The sequence below is a fragment of the Cavia porcellus genome, unplaced genomic scaffold (genome assembly GCF_034190915.1).
Source record: "Cavia porcellus strain 051 isolate PalLab524CR breed Dunkin Hartley unplaced genomic scaffold, mCavPor4.1 scaffold_10, whole genome shotgun sequence".
Lineage (NCBI taxonomy): Eukaryota > Metazoa > Chordata > Mammalia > Rodentia > Caviidae > Cavia > Cavia porcellus.
The window spans coordinates 34,260,013-34,276,528 of record NW_026947493.1 but is presented as its reverse complement, the minus strand read 5'-3'; the positions used below and the strand labels follow the sequence as shown (position 1 = coordinate 34,276,528).

At 39.5% G+C, this 16,516-nt stretch overlaps 1 protein-coding gene across 3 annotated transcripts; it reads left to right on the top strand.

Annotated features, from left to right (window-relative positions):
- The first annotated feature begins 2,191 nt into the window (after positions 1–2,191).
- Positions 2,192–16,355, top strand: Selenok (selenoprotein K). Of its 3 annotated transcripts, XR_010050126.1 has the most exons (6): positions 2,235–2,337; positions 12,312–12,464; positions 13,386–13,476; positions 14,789–14,872; positions 15,577–15,663; positions 15,905–16,355. XR_010050126.1 is itself a non-coding variant. In XM_013144138.3 (5 exons), exons 1-5 carry the CDS (start codon positions 2,319–2,321, stop codon positions 15,906–15,908), a joined length of 285 nt encoding a protein of 94 aa, XP_012999592.2. In that variant the 5' UTR covers positions 2,192–2,318; the 3' UTR covers positions 15,909–16,355. The 3 variants fall into 3 exon arrangements, 2 of the variants coding, with proteins under 2 accessions (XP_012999592.2, XP_023417505.1); XM_013144138.3 differs by lacking the exon at positions 12,312–12,464 and having other exon boundaries at positions 2,192–2,337; XM_023561737.2 differs by lacking the exons at positions 12,312–12,464; positions 15,905–16,355 and having other exon boundaries at positions 2,192–2,337; positions 15,577–15,667.
- Positions 16,356–16,516: the final 161 nt, after the last annotated feature.

Here is a 16,516-nt window from a genome sequence, read left to right as displayed (position 1 = left end):
TCCAATATCCAAAATATTCTCATTTCAGCATGCTATTAATGTTAAAAACACAAGATAGTTTACATTATTTTTTATTCTAAATCTTTGTGATTTGGTGTATATTTTGTACACTACACCTCAATACAGACTGGCTATCCACAGTTCAGGTATTCAAAAGTAATGCAGTTAATGGCTAACTTGGAGTACTAGACATTAAAGGATAGAGGAGAAATGTTATCTTTGTTCTCTATTCCACCCTGTTAACTACATAATTTTTTAAATTTGTAAAGTCCTTTCACATTTTGTCTTTATTAAAGAATGGGTTCAGTTTTTACAAAAAGTTTTCACAAAGAGGAACCACAGGGCCAGCACGGTACCTGCCTGCCAAGTGCAAGGTCCTGAGTTCGACTCCCAGTACCAAAAAGCGGTGGGGAAGGAACCACAGTAGAAGCAGAAAGACAGTAGTTTATTAAGAAATCCGTCCCCTCCACCCACTCATCCAATCAACAAAAATCTATATCACTTGCCAAGGACTGTGGTAGAGAGGATATACATGGGAATAAAGCTAGTCCTTATTTGCGTGAAGAGAGAAAAAAATCATTTATCAGATAAGTATAAAGAAAATAATCACAGTATAGAGTAGCCAGGAAAGGGCGATGTGAACTGATGACACTTAGGCTAAGCACTAAGTGTCAAAAGTGTTGAATGTTCCAAATGTCATGAAAAGTCTTCCAGGTTTAGAGCAAAGCATGTACAGAGTCCGGAAGATACTAAAAACAAAAACAAAGAAAAAACCCCAAAACAAAACAAAACACCCCACAATGTCGCTACAGATGATCAGGGTGGGAATATATCGCAGGGGGTAGTGAAAGGTGCAATTGGAGGTGGGTGAGATAAACCTGTAAGACAAGTACCTGGACTTTATCTGAACAGCAATAGGAAAGCTCTACATTTTAGGGTCTACAATATTTTAAAGTAGACTTAAATTTAAGATACTGCATTTAAGATATTGTTGCTGTGAGGTGAAACACTGTTTAAGGATGTAAAGATGGAACCCTGGGGTCTCAGTTAAAACACAACTGACTAGAGCAGGTAAGCGAGAGTGGGTGCAGTCCAGCTTAAGAAAGATCCTTGCGGCGCTGGGGATTTAGCTCAGCGGCACAAGCGCCTGTCTTGCAAGCAGGCAGTCCTGGGTTCGATCCCTGCTACTGATAAAAAGGAAAAAAAAAGAAAGGTCCTTGGGAAACATTAATGGCCTCTCCCTCCAGTACATTTGCAAAAGTGACCCTCTGTGCTGCAAGATATCTCAAATGAGATCAATGTTATCCTCCTGTCTCCTTATGCACTTTTTTGAGGAAAATGTTCTCTCCAAATTAACATAAAATTAAAACGTTGTCAATCCTAACTATAAGAACATACAATCTGAACATTATTAAAGTGTTATCTCCAAAATTTACTTTTTCCTTTTCGAGAAGGTGGCTGGGTGATTCCCAAGCAGATAATACAGCTTGAGAACTGAAAAAGAAAAAAAAAAAAAAAAAACAAAAAAAAAAAACAGGAATCAATCGTTAGGACTCTTCACGGAAAGAACAGAACAAATGCCTCAAGATAGGGACGGAATTGCCAAGTTTAAGGAACAGAGAGAACCCAGTGGCTGGAGCAGCAAAGAATGTGGCTCGTATTCAGTGAAGGTCCAGGACATTTTTCTATACCTCCACAATGCTGGCAAATAGGAGCCACCACCAAGAAACTGAGACAGCTGTCACTGAAATTATAGCTGAATTCTTTTCCACAGGTGTTTCACAAAGATGATAAAAGCGTCACTTCAAGTGACCAGAAGTACTGACTAAAAAGTGAATGAAAACAACTCGTGATAAGTGAGTTCTTCACAGTGTCCGCCCCGCCCTCAAGTAGCGACCCGTCAGGAAAGTCCTGAAGACTTTCTCCCTGCCAGGGCTGTGCAGTCCGCTTCACACACGGACCCAGTGCCTACCTGACCCAGTTCCTAGCAACTAAAAAACGGCTTCCCGGTCAGCGGAGCAAACAAACGCCCCAAGCTCAAACCTGACACAATTCAGGAAATAGTGAGCTGGCAGGATGACACTACATGTCACGTCCGGTCGCTTTCCCCCAGCCTCCATTTTGCCGGACGTTGATGTGTGACGTAACAAAACCGCCGGGGGCGTGTCTTCCCAAAAGCCAATGAGATCTTCCCACCTCCCCTTTCTTGTCACTGTGTAATCCGGGCCGGTGGCGTTTAAGGGGCGGGACAGAAGGGAAATAAGGGAGCCTAGTGGGACCTGGCTTCTCTGAGGCTCCGGAGCCAGGAGGGAGGGAAGATGGTTTACATCTCGAATGGTGAGTTGGTCTTCCTGTGGGGCTGTCCATTGACCTAGGAAGCTGGACCCCGAGGTTTCCCCACTCCCACTTAGCTGGGTCCGGCGCTTTCCTGCCCCAGCGCCGTGGCGAGGCCCGGCGTGCTTGGCGTCAGCTGATAGTCTGAATTCCAGCGGTCGAGGCTGGAGGTCCCTTTGGTGAGCACCGTGCTGGGGTCCTACTGGCCCCACGCTAAACTCTGCGGGCCCGGCGACTTCCCCCTGGTACAGCTAGCTTCTGTTGTTTGTTCGGTTGGTTAGTTTTGTTGTTTGTTTTTTGAGGCAGGGTCTCATGTAGTGCAGGCTGGCCTCGAACTCAAAGCGACCCTCCTGCCTCAGTCTCCCAAGGACTGGGATTATAGACGTGCGCCACCACGCCCGGCTCCAGCTAGCTAGTTTCAAGTGCAAAAACAAGAATGAAAACCAAACAACTGATCTGAACAAGGGTGATAGGTAGCAGTTCCCCCTCCCACAAGAGATCGGAGCTAGTCATACACAGCTTTTTGCCTAAATTTCAAGCATCTCAGGAAGAAGTAGTAAATTAATTTTTACTGGAATAGAAAAATTAGAGAGGGAATTCCATGACTTCACGAAGAAAATGACTGGAAAGAAAAGACAATATGACTCTTTCAAGTCCGTGTCAGTACCATCTGCCCACCTGTTTGACTCGTGAAATTCTGTGGTGCAGTTTTGCGGAGTTCTTGGGTCGTTGGAAGGAGGTGCTCGTTCTGTATGAATCTTTTTATATCTAGTGACTCATCAAGAGGGGATTAAGATAGTGAGAAGTCTTCTGGTTGTTTACCCTTTGCTTTATTTTTTTTCATTCCAAAATTTTCTTGTTACCCACTTAAAATTTTTTGAAGTAAGTCCCAGAGGGACAGTAAGAGACGGCATCAAGATTTCATTTGGACCCTTGCAATTTTTAACTCCTGCGGATTTTAAATTTGTTTTACATTCTCTGTAATTAACCAGTTTGATGGCACTCACCTGTAATCCCAGCACTCAGAAAACTGAGACAGAATTGCCTTGAGTTCAAGGCCAGCCTGAACTGCATAGCAAGACCCTGATTCAAAAACATAAATAAAATCAAAAAAGAAAAATATATATGTATATTTGTGATTAATGCCAGTAGTGTCTATCCATTATCAAATAATTTCTTCTATCTCAAGTGCTTTAATGTACTAGCATTATTCTATTTAGTACACATAAATACCCCTTTAGGATCACTTTTCTCACTTCTGTTGAGAAATGCAGTTTTCTTTAAGCTTTTCTTCTGGGGTTTTGGAGAAACAAAAGAGTTCTGCCTTTAGAAAGCTTATCTCGATAGGTCTGCAGAAGAGGAGCTGGGCAGATCTGGGGTGCCCTCACCGGCCTCTCTGCGTGCCTGGAGGACTCTGGATATCTCCGCCCAGACTGCTGGAGTTCCCCCAGGCTTCCAGGTGCAGTAAAGGGGCGAGGTGGGTTTGAGGCTATCACATCAGCCTCCCCATTCCGGCTCCACTTGGAGACCTGCTGAGCTGCCGACGGATGGGCGGGCCCACACTATCAGCCTAGCCCAGCCTGTTTAGCTGCCGTGCCTGGACATAGGTCTGCAGAAGAGGAGCTGGGCAGATCTGGGGTGCCCTCACCGGCCTCTCTGCGTGCCTGGAGGACTCTGGATATCTCCGCCCAGACTGCTGGAGTTCCCCCAGGCTTCCAGGTGCAGCAAAGGGGCGAGGTGGGTTTGAGGCTATCACATCAGCCTCCCCATTCCGGCTCCACTTGGAGACCTGCTGAGCTGCCGACGGATGGGCGGGCCCACACTATCAGCGTAGCCCAGCCTGTTTAGCTGCCGCGCCTGGACATAGGTCTGCAGAAGAGGAGCTGGGCAGATCTGGGGTGCCCTCACCGGCCTCTCTGCGTGCCTGGAGGACTCTGGATATCTCCGCCCAGACTGCTGGAGTTCCCCCAGGCTTCCAGGTGCAGTAAAGGGGCGAGGTGGGTTTGAGGCTATCACATCAGCCTCCCCATTCCGGCTCCACTTGGAGACCTGCTGAGCTGCCGACGGATGGGCGGGCCCACACTATCAGCCTAGCCCAGCCTGTTTAGCTGCCGTGCCTGGACATAGGTCTGCAGAAGAGGAGCTGGGCAGATCTGGGGTGCCCTCACCGGCCTCTCTGCGTGCCTGGAGGACTCTGGATATCTCCGCCCAGACTGCTGGAGTTCCCCCAGGCTTCCAGGTGCAGCAAAGGGGCGAGGTGGGTTTGAGGCTATCACATCAGCCTCCCCATTCCGGCTCCACTTGGAGACCTGCTGAGCTGCCGACGGATGGGCGGGCCCACACTATCAGCGTAGCCCAGCCTGTTTAGCTGCCGCGCCTGGACATAGGTCTGCAGAAGAGGAGCTGGGCAGATCTGGGGTGCCCTCACAGGCCTCTCTGCGTGTCTGGAGGACTGTGGATATCTCTGCAACCAGGGAGGGTCCACAGGTTCCTGAAGCACTGCGGCCTGTGGTGAGTACCCTAACCCGGCTGCGATTGAAGAACTGTGGAGCTTCCAAGGGGCAGGTGGGCGCACAGTGTCCCTGAGGCCCAGCTTGTCTGGAACTGCGGAGTTCTGAGCAGGCAGAGGAGAGCCACTAGTTCTGTAGGCCCAAAGGCTTGGGGTAGCGTGGTGCCAGAGTCTCAGTAGCTCCAAACATAGAAGGGGATTTTCAACAGATCCTGAGGTAGCTTTCAAATAACACTTGAAACACAGAAATATAGGAAAATGACAAAACGAAAGACTAAATTACAACCTCAAACCTCCAGCCCATCTCAAGAAACCCTAGGAGCGATGTATATAGAAGAAAATATATCCCATCCACCTCATATATCGGACACAATAGCCACTGAAATTGACAAGCAACTCCAGGAAGCTTTAAAGAAATTCAAACTCGAAATAATCTCCCAGATAAAAGAAGAAATGATAAAAGAAATGAAAGAGATTCTAAATATATCTAAAGAAAACACAGATAAAAAATTGGAGGAACTAAACAAAAAGATAGAATCCCTAGATGAGCAATATAAGAAACAAACAGAATACATAATGCAGATGCACAGAGATATACAGGAAATAAAAAACTCCACTGAAAGTTGTAAAAACCGCCTTAATGAAAGTGAAGATAGAATTTCAGACCTTGAAGACAGGATTGCAGCTAGTGAACAGGAAAGGAAAGATCTTTTGAAAATAACAAGGAATCAGGAAACAACAATTCAACAACTGCAGGACGATGCAAAGAAGAATAACATAAGAATGATAGGGATTAATGAAAGAGAGGGAGACAACATGAAGGATGTCAGGAGGATATTTAGAGAAGTAATAGCTGAAAATTTCCCAAGCATGAGATCAGAAACTGACATCAGGATCAGCGAAGCATATAGAACTCCAAACAGTCATAACCAAAATAAAACTACACCCAGACATATAATAATCACCATCCCAGAAATCCAACACAAGAATAGATTATTAAAAGCTGTCAGAGAGAAAAAACAGATCACTTATAAAGGAAAACCTATCAGAATCACAGCAGACTTCTCAGCACAAACAATAAAGTCAAGAAGAGCATGGAGTGAAGTATTCCAGATCCTAAAGCAAAACGATTTCCAACCGAGACTGATATATCCTGCAAAACTATCATTCAAAATAGATGGTGCAATACGATACTTCCATGACAAAGAACAGCTGAAGAACTTCATGAACACCAAACCAATCCTGCAAAAAATATTGAAAGACAGTTTAGAAACACAAAGGAAAAACCCACTAAGCAAAGCAAATAATTAAACAGAACAGAAAGATAAAGATGCAACAGCAAAGAGATAACATTCCTACAATTAATCAGCATTTAACAGTAATAACCATTAATGTAAATGGTCTCAATGCACCAACTAAAAGAAACAGACTAGCAGAATGGATCAAGAAACAAAATCCAACCATATGCTGTTTACAGGAAACCCATCTAACCCAGAAGGATACTCACAGACTGAAAGTCAAAGGATGGAAAACAATTCTCCATGCAGCAGGAATCCAAAAAAAGGCAGGAGTAGCCATCCTGTTTGCAGACAACGTGAACTTTAAACCAACAATGACCATAAAGGACAAAGAAGGTCACTACATACTCGTAAGGGGAAAACTCCAAGAGGAAGAGATAACTATCTTAAATATATATGCACCAAACTCCAGAGCACCCAGTTATATAAAACAATTATTAACAGAAATGAAAACTCAAATTATCAGTAACACAATTGTAACAGGAGACCTTAATACACCACTGACACCAAGGGACAGATCAACCAGACAGAAAATGAGCAAAGAAATAACAGAACTGAATCACACCTGTGAACAAATGGGTTTGATAGACATATACAGAATGTTCCACCCAACAACATCAGAATACACATTCTTCTCAGCAGTACATGGATCATTTTCTAAAATAGACCATATATTAGCTCACAGAACATATTTAAGCAAATGCAAAAAAGTTGAAATCATCCCTTGCATATTATCAGATCATAGCGCTCTGAAATTAGAAATTAATGACAAAAGATACTGCAAAAATTCCACAAACACATGGAAACTAAATAACACACTCTTGAGTAATCAGTGGGTCACAGAAGAAATTAAAGAAGAAATTAAACAATACCTAAAAGAAAATGAAAATGCAGATACAACTTACCGGAATCTGTGGGATGCAATGAAAGCCGTTCTGAGAGGAAAATTTATTGCACTGAGTTCCCACATCAGGAAAACAGAACGAATACAAATAAATAACTTGATGCTACACCTCAAACAGCTAGAAAAAGAAGAGCAAGTCAAGCCCAAAGCCAAAAGAAGAGAGGAAATTATAAAAATCAGAGCAGAAATCAATGCAATAGAGACTAAGAAAACAATCCAAAGAATCAACGAATCAAAGAGTTGGTTCTTTGAAAGAATAAATAAAATTGATAAGCCCCTAGCCAACCTTATTAAAAAAAGGGAAGAAAAAGCTCAAATTCATGCAATAAGAAATGAAAAAGGAGAAATCACTACAGACCCAATAGAAATACAGAGGATCATCAACACCTATTTCGAAAACCTCTACTCTCAAAAGTTTGATAACACAGAAGAAATAGACAGATTCTTAGAAGCATATGAAGTACCAAAGCTAGATCAAGAGGATATAAAACTGTTGAATAACCCAATCTCTGCTAATGAACTTGAAAAAGTAATTAAGGCCTTACCCACCAAGAAAAGCCCAGGCCCAGATGGATTCACTGCAGAATTCTACAAGAAATATAAAGAAGACCTAATGCCGACACTCCTCAAACTATTCAATGAAATTGAAAGGGAAGCAATCCTTCCTAAGTCATTCCTGGAAGCAAATATTACTCTAGTACCAAAACCTGAGAAAGACCCAACTATAAAAGAGAACTATAGACCGATCTCCCTAATGAACACAGATGCAAAAATCCTCAATAAAATATTGGCAAATAGGATCCAGCAAATCATCAAGAAGATTATACACCATGACCAAGTGGGATTCATCCCAGGAATGCAAGGATGGTTCAACATACGCAAATCAATAAATGTAATCCACCATATCAATAAAGCCAAAAATAAGAATCACATGATCATCTCTATAGATGCAGAAAAAGCCTTCGATAAGGTCCAACACTTATTCATGATAAGAACTTTACAGAAAATTGGAATAAATGGTCTTTACCTCAATATAATAAAGGCCATTTATGACAAACCAACAGCCAGCATCATACTAAATGGCCAAAAATTGAAAGCCTTTACTTTAAAATCGGGCACAAGACAAGGATGTCCTTTATCACCACTCCTATTTAATATAGTACTGGAAGTACTAGCCAGAGCAATTAGGCAAGAAAGAGAAATAAAAGGGGTAAAGATAGGAAAAGAAGAAGTTAAATTATCATTGTTTGCAGATGACATGATACTCTACATAGAAGACCCCCTAAACTCCATTGAAATACTCTTAGATACAATAAATAAATTCAGTAATGTGGCTGGATACAAAATCAATACTCAGAAATCAATAGCATTCCTATACACGAACAACAAAATTACAGAGAGGGAAATAAGAGAAACTGGACTATTCACATTAGCAAGCAAAAAAATGAAATATTTAGGAATTACTCTTACGAAAGAAGTCAAAGACTTATACAGTGAAAATTACAATACACTGAAAAAGGAAATTGAAGATGATCTCAGAAAATGGAAAGACATCCCTTGCTCATGGATAGGAAGAACAAACATTGTGAAAATGGCCATTCTCCCAAAACTGTTATACAGATTCAATGCAATCCCAATAGAAATTCCATCAACATACCTTATAGATCTAGAGAAATCACTCCTAAATTTCATCTGGAACCAGAAGAGACCCAGAATCGCAAAGGCAATTCTAAGCAGCAAAGACAAAGCAGGAGGCATCACAATCCCTGACTTGAAGTTATACTACAAAGCAACAGTAGTAAAATCAACATGGTATTGGAATCAAAACAGAGCCGAAGATCAGTGGAATAGATTAGAAGATACAACCACAACTACGAACACACTCAACCACCTTATCTTTGATAAAGGAGCCAAGCAGGTTCACTGGAAGAACGACAGTCTCTTTAATAAATGGTGCTGGAAAAACTGGCTCTCCATTTGCCGAAAACTAAAGCTAGACCCATGTCTATCACCATGTACTAAATTAAAATCTAAATGGGTCAAAGATCTGAATATTAAAACAGAAACACTAAATCTATTGGAAGACAAATTAGGTAGAAACCTTGGAGACATAGGAGTAGGTAAAGAATTCATGAACAGGACTCAAACCGCACGGGAAATACTTCCCAGAATCAATAACTGGGACCACTTCTTATTAAAAAGTTTCTGCATGTCAAAAGAAATCTCCAGCATAGTGAAAAGAAAACCCACAAACTGGGAAAAGATTTTAGTGAACTCTCTCTCAGACAAGGGCCTCTTGTCTAAAACATATAAAGAATTAAAGAAACTCAGACCTCCAAAATTCAAAGATCCAATCCAAAAATGGGCATCTGAGATGAATACGCAATTCTCAGATGAAGAAATGCAAATGGCAAATAAATACATGAAAAAATGCTCATCATCATTGGTCATTAGAGAAATGCAAATTAAAACCACACTGAGATACCATCTCACTCCTGAAAGAATGGCCAGGATCAAGAAAACCGACAACAAATGCTGGAGAGGCTGTGGGGAAAAGGGAACTCTCCTGCACTGCTGGTGGGAGTGTAGACTGGTACAGCCTTTGTGGAGATCTGTCTGGAGATTTCTCAAAAAGTTGGGACTGGAAGTCCCATTTATTCCAGCTATTCCACTTCTAGGCATATTCCCAGAAGAACTGAAAGCATCATACCACAGTGATATATGTGCACCTATGTTTATAGCAGCACAATTTGTAATCGCCAGATCATGGAAACAACCCAAGTGTCCATCAACTGAGGAATGGATAAAAAAGTTGTGGTATTTCTATACAATGGAGTATTATTCAGCTATAAAGAAGGATCACATTGAGATATTTATCAATAAATGGGCGCAGCTTGAGACCATACTCATAAGTGAAATAAATCAATCTCGCATGTGTGAATACCGAATAGTTTCCCTAATGTAAGTAATGATTCAAATATATAAAAATATGTGGTAATCATGATTCCCCATTAGGTGGCCTTGGAGCCTTATAAAGTTTTCACTCATTAATTAGAAAGGCTTTATTCTGGGCTTCTTGATTTGAAAATATTTGAAGCTAGAGTATATGAAGTTTTATCCAAATATTTCAAGGAAAAAGACACTATGGTAACTACTATTAAGTCAGGTTATATGGTGGTGAAGTACTAGGTTGTTGAAACAGTCATGCTGTGACCTCTATTGTTATATTGTTATGTCCTGTTTTATCTCAATCTCCCCCTTATTGTTTTAAAAAAATTAGTCATTTCTTATGTTTGTCTTAATTAAAGAAAAAATTCAAATAATTAGGATATATAAATAATAACTCTTTTTGATTTCCTATTAACTTGTTTTGAAGTCCTGTAGTGCTCCCACGATCTTGTTTTGACTGATTAGACGATTAGACTCTGTTCCATTCTATATGGTAGTATCAAGTTTGAAGACATAGGCAACTACTTTGAAGACAATAAGATTCACTAAGATACCCATTCTGGTTTGACTATTGTCTTCTTTGGAAGTCCTGTAATGTTTACAATGCCTAAGTTGTATTGGTCTTGTTCTCTACTGTTTTGTCCAACTTTATAATATCTAATGAGATAGACAATTCTTTTTAAGGAAACAAGGGACAACGTTGATAACCATAGTTGATAAACTTGTACTGTGTTCTACAACATGTGCTATGTCTATCCTTGGTATTGACTGACAGCTTTGTTTTGCCATATTTGACTGTATTCTCCCCCCCTTCCCCAAAAGTAATAAGCACTAAGGAGTAATGAAATCCAAAGGGTGTGAATTTTGTAGTAAAAAAGAGAGGGGAAGAAAAAAAAAAGAGAGCTCTAACGGATATAACAGCAAGTGTGTTTAGGGGTGTTAAATAGCTGACTGTATCAATGTTTGTGGATCATTGAACACAGATGTTTGCAGTCTACCTGTTTGAATGTCCACCTTGTATTCTTTGATACTGTGATTTGAGGAACTATTTTCAAGATGATAATATGTAATATACTAACAGGTGATTTCTTACTGTTATGGTTTTTTTTTGTTTGTTTGTTTGCTTTGTTTTTGTTTTGCTTTGTTTTGTTTTGTTTATGTAGTTCTGTATTACGTGTACCCTTACACCGCTTTGGTTTGTTTTGTGTTTTTCTCTTTTTCCTCTTAAATAAAAAAAAAAAAAAAAAAAAAAAAAAAAAAGAAAGCTTATCTCCTTTTCAGGAGGGAAAATGTAAACAGCAAGATAAGATGATGGATGGGCATTTAAACATTTCTTTCCCCTGGAAATCAATGAGTTCAGATTAGATCAATCTTTTTAGAGGGACTGCATTTATCAGTACTGTATGTATAACTGATGAAATATTTCTCTCACTGTCAGATAACTTTTATTTATTTATTGTCTTTTGGAGACAGGGTCTCACTGTGCAGTTCAGGCTGGTCTTCAGCTCACTTTGTAGCCCAGGCTGATCACCAACTCACAAGGATCCTCCTTGCCCCACCCTTCTGAATGTTGGGATTAGAGGCATGTACCACCAGGTACATTGAGATGACCTTTTTTCTCTTTTCAAAAATTCCATATAAAAGCTAGCCTTGGAATACTTTTTCTCAGAGAAGGGAAATGTCACACCAGCCAACAAAGTACAGCTACTGAGAGGCAGAACCAAGCCCAAACCTACTCTCTGACCTGTAGCCTTTCTTTTTCACTGCCTCAGTGAGAGCTTAGACCTAAGTGGACCAACCTGAAATTAAGCTGGTCCAGGAGAGAAAAAGTAAACCTGGTAGTGCAGTTGAGCGAGTAAACCCTGGAAATGAGGTAGAGGTGAGGTAGCTGGTGAACAGCTGTTCTCTCAAAATATTCCCAACTCTTGACTTGCATGGCTGAAACTAACCTTTCATGTAATAACCACTGTCATTTAAAGAGGTTTGAAAAAAATCTAAAAAAATTAGATCCAATTATGCTTTGGGTAACACTGTGGTTATAACTAAGAGTATCTTGTTAGAAAAAAAATAGTGGTCATTTTAATGAAGGCAATCCAAATTCTGTTTAGTACTTAAGAACCTAGAAACTCTTTGATTTATAGAGGTTTGATCACAATAATCCTAAAGATTTGTGATTGAGTAATCTTTTTATATAGACAAGAGACTGTAGATGAAAAGAAACATGCAGAATGTGAACCATTTAGGAAAATAGAAGTGATTAAGCATTTCTTTATATTCACCCAACCTACTTGTTTATTCAAAATATTTGTGTAAACAGATCATTGCCTGCCCATGTACATAGTAGCATGACTCACAGCAAGCAACCTGTGTTCATCTGTTGATGGATAAAATGTATGCACGTACAAAGAAGTACTGTTTGGTCTTTAAAAAGGAAAAGGTTTTTTGACAATTGGCAGATGTACTAAATAAGGTGAGCACAAAAGACAGGCATTTTATTGTTGGTAGCCTTGTCTTAATTTATTGTTGGTAACCTTGTCTTAATTTATTGTTGGTAGCCTTGTCTTAATTTTGGTAATTATCTTCCTAAAGCCAGACCTGTCTGTTTTACAATGTCAAATGACCATCCCTCACTTTCTCTGTAGTACTTGATTTTCACATGTGTGTGCCCTTTTTATGCTTTATACAGTAAGTAGTTAAATAAGGGCACTTGTCATATGAAGTTTCTACAGTAGTTAAATTCGTAATCAAAAAATAGAATGTGTGTTGCCAAGGGCTTGGGCGGTAGATAATGGAGAGGAAGAATTTAATGGATACAGAGTTACAAGTGGGGAAGATAAAATTTCAAGGTGGATGGTGGTGAGCGTTATCATACTTTATGCTGCACAACTGTACTTAAAAATAGTTAAAATGGAAAATTTTGTGTTATATAGATTTTATCACTGAAATGTTTGATTTAATGTATTTTACCAATAAAATTGATTAGAATGAAATCACCCTCTAGACTTAAGTACTATAGCTAGGCATTTGTCATATTAGGGGATAACCCCTAAGTCATGCATCTCTTCCTCATACTTCCTTAGAATGGTACACACACACACACACACACACACACACACATATTGTGGGTTTCTTAAGTTGGCTATGTAGAACAGTAGCTGAGTTTATCATTGTTACCCATTTAATTAAACATAATCCCTCTCAATTGGGAATTTGTTTTTGTTTTGTTTTGTTTTTGGAGGCAGAATCTCACTATGGAGCCCAGGCAGCCTTGAACTCCGTAAGGATCCTCCTGCCTCAGCTTCCCAAGTGCTGGAATTATAGGCATGCGCCACCATTCCCAGCTTGGGTTACCAATTTGTAACACTCACTAAAGTTTCCTCATTCTTTACAGGACAAGTGTTGGACAATCGCAGTCAGTCTCCATGGAGACTGTCATTAATAACAGATTTCTTCTGGGGAATAGCCGAGTTTGTGGTTTTGTTGTAAGTACAGTAGTACCCTGGATTTCCCTGTTGTTTTAAGTTGCCAGAAGTACACTAAGGGTGTCTTATGTTGGGTATCTCAAGCTATACAAACTTAGCTTTCCTGGAGCAATTAATAATTTTCATTTTTAAAAATAGCTTTACAAAGAAAAGTTAATACTTCTTTAATTATGAAGCTGCTGCCACTAAATGTCTCACAATTGCGAATATAAATTAGTTGGGTCAGTAAGCTTGACCATGTCTTAACTAACTAAGTAGCTAACTTTTTGGAATGCAGTTAGAATTGATGCACAGACGAAAAAAATTAAGCTTCCACATCATTTCAAGTAATTGTAAATTAAATATATTTGTATATTATATATTTGTATATTAAATATATTTTTGGCTTTCCATATGCTGTTTGTTTGATCAAGATCAATCAACTACTAACAGGTTTTACTGGTCTTGAGTATATATTTGAATGTCTGATAGGGAAGCAAAGAAGTGTGAGACTCCTTCATTGACTGTGATGTTAGTGATGCCTTTAGATTGTCAAGTGTGGATATCAGAGGTCCACATGGAGGAAAATGTATGAAGAATACACAGAAGTTCAGCTATCAATCTGTGATCATTCTTTGCTGATAGATGTGGTTTAGAAAGTTTAATTTTGGGCCAAGAATATAGCTCTGTGGCACAATGCCTTCTTGGCAAGCGTGAGGTCCTGAGTTCAGTTCCTGGTACCCTCCTCCCCAAAGTTTAATTTTATGGCTGTGTAGAGCATAAATTAAAAGAAGCAAAATGTAAAATGAAAGAACTGGTTCCACAGAAAAATATAATGGAGACAACAGAGGATCCTAAATTGAGCATGAAACTTACAGTGATTTATAAATTTCAATTATTTCAAATAAAAGAAAATCCCATTTCAGTGGATTCCCAGAAGCCCCATTTCTCTGTCGTACACCCTCAGCCGCTTACTCCTCAAAGAGGTTCCATAGCTTGTATTCAGGAGAAATCCAGGGGAAGGAGTCTGGGATACTATAAAATCAGACCCTGGAGCCTCCCAATGGAGTAGGAGCGGAGGAAGAAAGCCAAAGATGATTCTGCTTTCATGTTGTGTCTAGGGGAATTATTAGCAAGAAAGGAATGGAAGGAACAGTGGCTTAGACTGGTGCCAAAAATAGTGTCATCCAGCTGACTGCACAAAATGTGGATGCAGATCTATGAAGTCTAATATCTTTCATGGCGACCATGAAACCGTATTTCCGGTTAAGACTATGGGAATATATGTTATAATACTGGCAACAGTGATACCTATTTTTGTCCCTTGTTTCAGTTTCAAAACTCTGCTTCAACAAGATGTGAAAAAAGGAAGAGGCTACAGAAACTCATCTGATTCCAGATATGATGATGGAAGAGGGTATATCTTTTTTTTGATAATAGTTATTTACCCCTTTGTGTATTAAATTAATTTGACATTTAAATAGATAGAATTAGGCTTTTGAAAATTAGCAGTTTAAATCCCATTTTATAAAATGAATGGGTTGTTGTAAGTTAAAAAGCAAAGTTACCTCTGATTTGATAAAGTTAATCTGACAAAGCTAAAATACACATTGAATGTCCTATGGGAAGAACCTAAATTAAAGGATGAAAACATAGTCACCATTAAAATCTGGAGATTTCATTTAATAGTTTGCATTTCTAGCTGCTGCTGAAAACCTCAGCAGATCATGAGAGCCAGCTAACACTGGGCTAGGCTTGCGTTTCCACAAGGCAGGAACTAGCTGGAATTGCTTTTCGTTTGGGCACCTACAGGAAGTGCTGTAGTTTACCCCAGTCCTTACTTGACTCCTTTTCCTCACATGTATGATAGGTCTGATCCCTGTAAGTGCTTAAATGGTAGTTCTGAAAGAGTCTTTTTAGGAATGGATGGTTAGTGAATGTTTAAAAGAAATCCATTGAAATTTTGTCTACCAAACAGTGGATATTCAAGCCAGGCAGGGTAGTGGTTTATGCCTGTAATCCCAGCATTTGGGAGGCTGAGATAGGAGGATCAAAGCAGGCAGCCTAAACTACAAAGCAAGATCCTGTGTCAAAAACAGTGACTATTTTATCTTTTATTAGGCCACCAGGAAACCCTCCCCGAAGAATGGGGCGAATCAATCATCTTCAAGGTCCCAGTCCTCCTCCAATGGCTGGTGGATGAGGAAGGTAACGTAAAATCTGAAATTTTGTAGAATTTTATTTTGATAATCCCTCCTTAGTAAACAGTGATCGCTAAACAGCTTGTAATTACAACCAACAGTATTATTTAGAAAAATATTCATACCTTAATCTTTGAAAAATTCTTTAACTTCATTAAAACACATTTTAGGAAAAGTTTATAACATGTAACATGTTGGACTTTTCAGACAGGTTCAATTTAATAACTGAGTATAACCTTTTCCTTTAGGTAAATGTCTGCTGTAAGAAGCAGACAACTAGACAATACACATTCATAGCAGAAGGAAATCATCAAAAAGCGAAGATCAGACTGGTGGACACATTGATGAATGTGTATGTCTCAACAAGAATTGCTCTGTGTTCTCACAGATAAATGAGGTCACGCCAGGAATTCTCTCAGCAGGGATCTGGCTTGACTGATACGCAGTTCTCTAAATGCATATGTTGTCTCATTGTCTTTTTTGTATAGTTTATTAAAGTATTGATATAATTTTAATAAATATTTTTAGGTTGCATACTGACCCTTCATCTTTATATAATTAAATCAGAAACTCTGAACCTGAATAAATAAAAGGCTGTGTTATTTAGTACTATTGGTGTCCCCTTTTTTTCAATTTCTGAAGCAATGTTCACTGTTCATTTGTTCTCATTTATAAATAAATTGCTATATTTCAGTAGTATCCGTGTATCTGTGCTCTCGAATTGATGTATATATTGTGGTACTGGGGATTGAATCCAGGGCCTTTGCACTGAACTATATCCCCAGCCCTTTTTAGTTTTCCTTTTGAGACAGAATCTTCTGTGTTGCTATTTTGTCTGGGTTGGACTTCAACTTGTGATC